This window comes from Syngnathoides biaculeatus, chromosome 16, assembly GCF_019802595.1.
Source record: "Syngnathoides biaculeatus isolate LvHL_M chromosome 16, ASM1980259v1, whole genome shotgun sequence".
NCBI lineage: Eukaryota > Metazoa > Chordata > Actinopteri > Syngnathiformes > Syngnathidae > Syngnathoides > Syngnathoides biaculeatus.
Genome location: NC_084655.1, coordinates 20018591 through 20025447, shown reverse-complemented (window position 1 = coordinate 20025447; position 6857 = coordinate 20018591). Strand labels below are relative to the sequence as shown.

At 46.5% G+C, this 6857-nt stretch overlaps 1 protein-coding gene across 1 annotated transcript; it reads right to left on the bottom strand.

Moving 5' to 3' along the window:
• Window positions 1–2509: 2509 nt before the first annotated feature.
• On the bottom strand, window positions 2510–5131 carry uncx (UNC homeobox). The gene is made up of 3 exons (XM_061846355.1): window positions 4803–5131; window positions 4337–4512; window positions 2510–3592 (listed from the first exon to the last, which is right to left on the bottom strand). Exons 1-3 carry the CDS (start codon window positions 5074–5076, stop codon window positions 2723–2725), a joined length of 1320 nt encoding a protein of 439 aa, XP_061702339.1. The 5' UTR covers window positions 5077–5131; the 3' UTR covers window positions 2510–2722.
• Window positions 5132–6857: the final 1726 nt, after the last annotated feature.

The window sequence follows — 6857 nt, the reverse complement described above, 5'->3', positions numbered from 1 at the left end:
TATCAACTCGTGCACGCACGTATATGTATGAATGGATGCACGATGATCAGTTAAATTGAAAATCAGCTTCTGCGTGACAGGCCGACCTGGCACCTCCTCGTAATTAGAGAGAAAAATGACGGCGTCCGGGATGCATAATAGAGCAAAAACAATTTACACTCTTCCCTCCACCCCCCCCCCCACGCCCCCCATAATGATCCCGCCGTTCAAATTGAAAATTTCTGCGGCTATACGGGCCCAAATTGAATTCATAAAGTGTGATTCATCGGCGACACGCCGCTCCTTTTTTTTTTTTTTTTTTTTTTTTGCACAACGCACAGGCCCATCGATTGATGGTTCTCTTCAACCATTGCAGGCGTGCAGCTCTCAGGCAAGAAAAAGCTTAACTACTTAAGCAAATCGCTAATTTCACCTTAAGGCCACCAATGTGCAGCCAGCGATACTCCTATTCAGCCTGCTAATGAATTATAGATGAACTGGGCAGACGTCCCACATAGCCCCGGAGTGCATCGCGCGTGGAAAAAATAAATAAAATACGTGTACACATTCAATTCTAGTGGAAATTGAAGCCTTAAGGAAAATTGGGAAAAAAATCGAGACACCTACTCGGTATAAGAGCCGATTTTTTTTAAAAAGCCTTGAAAAGATGCTCTCACTTTTCTACGACACAGGTGTGAATTTGACAATGTATTCGTTATTTGTCTGCAAAGGAGAACGCACGTGCCTCGACACATATGAACAAATTATTCTATTTTGATATTTACGTTTATATTATTTGTGGGAGCAAGTATTGTGAGTATATAATTTACACACATGCAAACTACAACGTTCACAATATTGAATCAATAGTATATAACGAGGGTGTCGATCTAAACTAATAATTACTATTTAAGGTGATTTTTTTTAAAGTGTACCCCAAAAATGCAGTACTGTAATACATTGCGAAATGGCAATGATGGTAATAAAATGATAATAAGCAGCATGCACCCAACACTCAGACTGCATTTAATCGCCCACATGTTCACTTCCCTTAATAAAACATTGCTTCCTTGTGCAAACAGCTGCAAGGATGTCAATTTATGCAAATATATTTTATATCCCTGCGTGATGACTTCAACCCTCAGCACTTTTGGACTAGTTCATGTACTGATTTCGCAAATAAGGCACACAAAAAGTTCGCGCGTGTATGGTTGGGTTCCCTGTCTTGTGCTATATTATTATCATTATTATTATTATTATTAGAAATAAAGCCATCGCTCCCACATGACTCCGACATGATATTGTGGTCCAATATTGGCAAAGGAACCGTGCAGGGAGGGGGGTGGCGGTGAGCGTGGGGGTATATAGCAGATGTCCCACATCCCGCTCGGTCTCCCCGGGGAGCGCCTTCCCTATTAGAACAAATGTGTTGTGCCATTGTAAATAGGCACGTTCGGCCCGGCCCGGCCCATTACAGCCCGGGCGTGATCAATAGGCTGATAAGAGCCCGACATGGACGTGAAGGCGACACAACAATGAGCGGATATCATCGAACATCTATCTTCTTGTGCAACACACACACATACATGCGCGCACGCTCCCCCTTCTGGTCCAGCGGGGGCCCCTACTGACACACACGCGCACGCAGAATGTGAGCTCATGAAAATGCCTCCCCACGATCCAATAATGCACACATCCACGCAGCTGCCGAGGCTATTATTTTCCTATTTCAATTTGACACCCAGGCCTTTTCATGCTAATTCTATTATTCCTCGAAGTTTATGTGATTTCATATCGCCACAAATCGGTAATGTATTACCCCCCGCCTCACCCCCGACACACTCACACACACACTTTTTTTTTTCATTTTTTTAGCTAAAATAAACCGTATTCCCCCCGCAAAGTAGCCACCGGGAAAATAATTACTTTCATATCAAAACTCTGCAGGAGTGCAGCGGCTCCCTTTTGCCTCAGGCTCCTAACCTCATTTCATCTTTTTGGAGTGTGCGAATGTGTATGTGTGTACATATATATCTATATATGCGTGTGTGTCGGAGTGTGTGTGTTGTAGATGAATATATTTGTTAAGGCAATATGCAAAATACAGTTTGCATTTCTTTCCACCACAAAAAAAAAAAAAATCACCAGTGATTGACTGGCCCTACCAGGAAGTGTTGTCGCCTCTTTATACATATTACACGTGCCCCCCCCCCCAATCCTCCACTATACCCCCGCCAAATAAATAAATAGATAAAAAAGAAACAATAGCCGCCCCTCGTTGTCGCAATTTAGCCAAGACCAAAAAAAAAAAAGTCAGCGTGAGTTTCCTCGTCACGTGATTGCCCCCATACCCGGAAGTCTTGTTGTTGAGTAAAAACAAAATACCAATGCAAATTAAGCCCCCCAAGGAGAAGAAACGTTCACTTGTGATTCGCTGGCCCTACCCGGAAGTAAAGGCTCGTTATCCTCATTTAAGGTCGTACACGCTTTCGATGAGATTGTATGCAATAGATTTATTTAGGGGGGGGGGGACCTCACATATGTATATAAATAGAATAGTCGTTTCTTTTTTCTTTTTTTCCCCTTTAATTACACCTGTGGAAAGTTTCGTTGTTAATGTTTTCTGACACGTTTAAAAGGATATCTAGACACTCGCACTCAAAGGGAGAGGAGAACCTAACGTGGCAAAGTTGCGCTTTGGCCTTCATTTCGAACGTTCTCGTCAGCCTTTTTGTGTTCAGGTTTATTCCGTTTTGTCTTGAGAGTTCGGCGATGGTTCCACCGGACTCTCTTCTAAATGTTCCTTTCCGTATTGCGTGCCGTGTTCGTGGCCCAAAGTCCCAGGGCTGCCGGACCCCGACCCCGCCCGGTCCCTGTCCGTGGCCCCAGGGGAGACGCTCCTGCACCCGGATGAGGCGCCGCACTGAACCCCGGCTGCCGGGTTCCTTCCCGCCGGATCCTCGGAACCGCTCTCAGGGTTCGAAGCTGTTTTTAAGGCCGTCTGGGGGACAATGAATCCTAGCGGCTGCGTGATGGGATAGAGCAGAAAGTGGCCCTTCCCAATGAGGGGCCGAGAGCTGGCTAAGGCCGCGGAGTTGCGTCTGGGTCTGGAGTCCGACAGGAGGCTTTCCACGCTGAACGGGTTGAGTTTCTGCAAGCCGGAGGTTCGGTTGGTGCCGGAGCACAGGCTCGAAGGGTGACTGGCGTCGGGCGAGTCCAACTCGGAGCCGCAAGCGTCCTGGTCCAGGTGTCTTTGGTTCTGACTCGGCGTGTGCAGGGAGTGCGGCGCCTGCTCGCAGACCGGTTTTGTGAGGTCCAAACGCGGGCCCGTTCCGTGCTCGTTGTCGGTGACGTGAGACAAGCCGCTGTCGCTGTCCGATCCCGGCGTGTGAAATAGATCCCCGTGCAGGTGCTTGTTCTGGGCCTTGAGCAGGCGGCGCTCCTGCTTCCGTTTCTTCTTCTCCAGGCGGTCCAGTTCTCGCCGAGCGATCTCCTCCGGGTCCATGGGCTCGCCGCTGCAGGTGGTCGGGTGTGCGTTGTGCGCGGGTCGACCCGGACCCTTTTTGGTGTTCTCTTTCTTCCGCCACTTGGCCCGTCGGTTCTGGAACCAGACCTGCATTTTTATGGAGCGAGACAAAGCAGGTGTAATTTCTTTCTTTGTTTCTTTTTTTTTTTAATCACCCCCCCAAACAAATCAATTAAACGCCACAATGTTTTTAATTAACTTAATGCTCTTGCTGTCTTGTCACATGCTAAGGCACTTAATTGGACTTTGAATTGGCCAATCTGTGCACACAGACACAAAAATAACCAGCAACGAGGATCTGTTATTGCATTCCTAGCTATTGTCATATTGACAAATTTAAATTCGTTTTTTTCTCCTGAGAAATAAACATAAAAAATGTCACAAAAAATAAAATATTCATCATGATGTGATGATTTTTAAAATACATTCTATGTGCAGAAACCCTTAAACAGCCATTTAAATCTGGTATTACCTGTAGGATATTTGAGCAAAAATAAATGCAGAAAAGCAGTTTAGCACGTTATTTTACTGCACTGTTTAAAATTTTACACTGGGTCACAACACAAACGTTTTTGAAACGCAATAGTGTCGTGGCCTGCAATCACATTTCTTGAAAAAATAAAACTCTCGTAATAAATATCTTAGTTTACATTTTTAAATGTCCTGCTGATTAAAAAAAAACCCTCTTAAATTAAAATTTCTTGACAATGCCCTGAAGTATTCAGCGAAATTATATTATATTATTATTATTATTATTATTATTATTATTACGGCAGCAGCTTGATTCATATCACACGAAAGTAGCTTCCAACCGTGTCTAAAAAGCTATACCTGCACTCTGGACTCAATGAGGTCCAGTCTGAGGGCCAGAGCCTCCCTCATGAACACGTCGGGGTAATGGCTCTCGTTAAACGCCTTCTCCAGCTCCTCCAGCTGCCAGCCGGTGAAATTTGTGCGCGTTCTTCTCCTCTTGCAGCCGGGACTTTCCTTGTCCAGGTCCCCCGAGTCTGTCAGCAGAAGCGCAGGCATGCAGTCGCGATATTTTTCTGCAAGATTTTGTGCTCCGTGGGCTGCGTGTGATGTTGGTGAGCATGCAGCCCCAAGTGGGTGTCCTTGTTCGCGAGAGGAACGCTCGTTTGGTTGCATTTAGAGTGTCAATTTTGCATCATTGTTTAGCCAAAGGCATGCATTCGCACGCACGGGATTCAGATATTGTGCTCGTCATGCGTGACAATTGCTCATTTTCTGGCAACCGCGCAAAGGAGCGTTGACGACGGCAGCGCCGAGGCGGGCTTACCTGTCAGTTTGTACGGCTGATTGTCTCCGTTCATCCCGCAGCCAGACGCCAGCAGCCCACCGGAGCCGCCCACGGACGCCGCGCACGACCCATTGAGTAATCCGTCTATGGAGAAGGGGACCGCGGCGGAGGACTGGAGCTGGTGGCCGGCGGCTAGCTCGTAGACGTGGTGGTGGCTCAGGTGGTAGGGGAAGCCCACCATGCCTCCGCCTCCGCCGCCGAGGGAGCCTCCGAACTGGGCGTGAGGGGGCTCCAGTATCCGGCTGTCCATCATCCCGCGGGCTGGAGGGCCGGTGATGTGCGTATAGGGGTGGGATTGTTATGCTTTTTTTTAATATATATATATATATATATATATTTTTTTTTTTTTTTAAATGTGTGTTTCTTGTTTAGTTTTAAAAAAGCACCCAAAAGCGAGTGTGGCCGACGAGGTGGGGGCATGATGTGTGCGAGGCGGAGATGAGCTCCACTTTATCCACATGAACCTCCCCGATAATTAGCCCGGGCTTGTGGGGAATACGAGACCCAATGAGAGGCGGTAATGGGCGGTGACGTCACGGGCTCACCCCCCCAACCGCCCGCCCACCCCTTCCGTATCGATTGCTAATTAAGGCTGACATCCACCTCAATAAACAATATCAGAGCTGTCACAACAAGACAAGAGGGCTTTGATAAGAACTACATTGCAGCTTACACGGGGGACCCACCGGGAGGAAGCGCTGCCTGGATCCCGGGGAGGGGAGCTTGCAGGCGGATAGCTTTGAGTAGTTGTCGCCCCCCCCCCCCCCCCCCGCCCTCCTGCAGGGAGAGACGCTGGACACCTTGGAAAACATCTACTGTGTTTTACACACTTTGTTGCAGATAATGCTCAGCACATAAATACTAATCCAAAGTCATCATATCTTTTATTGATTGCATTGCTTGCACCTACCCCTCTTATGGATTATGATTTGAAGGCACACGCTGCGGCAACATTTACGAGTAGACGTGCTCAAAGGGGCATAAAGCAAATCGTTGAGATATGGCTGCGTTCAAAGGGGACACAGAGTGAAAGTGTCATATTTTTAATGCATTTTGGTTGTAATATAAACGAGGCCAGGTTAAAAGAAAATGTGTGCACCTTGCTGCACAATCCAAATCATATCATTAGTCCCTCCAGTGATGCATCCAGTTTGCCCTGGGCGGACGTGTCACGAGGTGATTAATCAGAGTTGAAATTTGGCACCCAGCAGCCCCCCCACGTTCCCTCCTCACACACACACACACACACACACACCACAGATCCACCCACTCTTCTTCCTCGGTGACCCTTGACACCTGGATTGGCATGTTGTAATAACCCGAATCTCTCAACAGAAGCCGCGATAATTGTTACCCTATTAGCATGCAAATTGTTTAATTAATATTATTATGAGGGAAGGATATAATCCGCTCCTCACTTGACCCTCTCCTGCACACAAAAACAATCCTCTGTCTTCCCCGCATACATTTTAATGAACTCCATACGAGAAAATTATCTTTCTTTGAAGCCATTAAAAAAAAAAAACATTTTAAAGTGCCAGGATAAGACCTTGTGAATTATTTCACTATTTTTTTTTTTTGGTAAACAAAAATTAATAATTGGTTTTGATCAAACTATATTTTTATATTCTGGTGACATCCCTGGGGGGGGGGGGTGCTCTTGACAGTCTCCAGAGAGGCTGCTTCTCTTTCTTTTGTCCACGTGGGTGACATTGTCAGATTCTTTGCTTTAATTAAACAGATAATAAGACGAACATTTGCGCCATTGGAGCGAGCAACTGTCCTGCCTTGTTAGCCTTTTCTCGAAAACAACTGCCCCACTTACTCTTTAGTCGTTTGGGCCTGCCGTGTCATCTCGTATTGTTTGCTTTTTGCATACATTTGTATTTGTTGACCCAAATCAATACGATTCAATGCGGGAGCTGGATAATACACACACACATTTTCATAATCGCATTGAACAGAAAAAGTCCCCTTCGTGTTGTACGTCACCAAGGGCCTGCAGTTCACTTTCAGACCACTTTCAATGTTGAA